The sequence below is a fragment of the Carlito syrichta genome, unplaced genomic scaffold, assembly GCF_000164805.1.
Source record: "Carlito syrichta isolate Samal-C Ts95f unplaced genomic scaffold, Tarsius_syrichta-2.0.1 Scaffold153950, whole genome shotgun sequence".
NCBI lineage: Eukaryota > Metazoa > Chordata > Mammalia > Primates > Tarsiidae > Carlito > Carlito syrichta.
Window position 1 is genome coordinate 1,164 of NW_007098046.1, and position 375 is coordinate 1,538.

At 69.3% G+C, this 375-nt stretch overlaps 1 protein-coding gene across 1 annotated transcript in view; it reads right to left on the reverse strand.

Annotated features, from left to right (window-relative positions):
- Positions 1–375, reverse strand: part of LOC103252263 (mucin-6-like) — a 3,786-nt gene that overhangs the window by 590 nt on the left and 2,821 nt on the right. The window contains exon 2 of the mRNA XM_008050890.1: positions 97–159. Within this exon, the coding sequence (XP_008049081.1) occupies positions 97–159 (63 nt within the window). The remainder of the gene's footprint in view (positions 1–96; positions 160–375) is intronic.

A 375-nucleotide genomic window follows, 5' to 3' on the forward strand; every position in this document is an offset into this window, starting at 1 on the left:
TGTGTCTTGGGCCTGGCCTGGGCTCCGCCCCTTCACCCCCACCCCACCCCCACCCCGTGCACACCGGCTGTGGGTGCCCCGCCTGGCGGTTCTCACCTGTCTGCGCAGAGTCCTTCAGCCCCTGGGGGCCTGGGCTGGCAAAAGAGCTGTCGTCCAGACCTGTGTGGACAGAGCCTGTCAGGGTGGGACCCCCGGGTCCCCGACGGCTCGACCCACCCTGCCTGGCTGCCCTGCCCTCGAGCCTGCCCTGCCGGGGCTGTGCACTCTGCGGGGCAGACATCCTTCTCCACTCCAGCCTCGTTCCTGTTCCCGCCCGCTTCCTGGTCTGTTCATTCCAGCACACGTTCTGTGTCCACGCCAGGCCCTGGGGTCGGT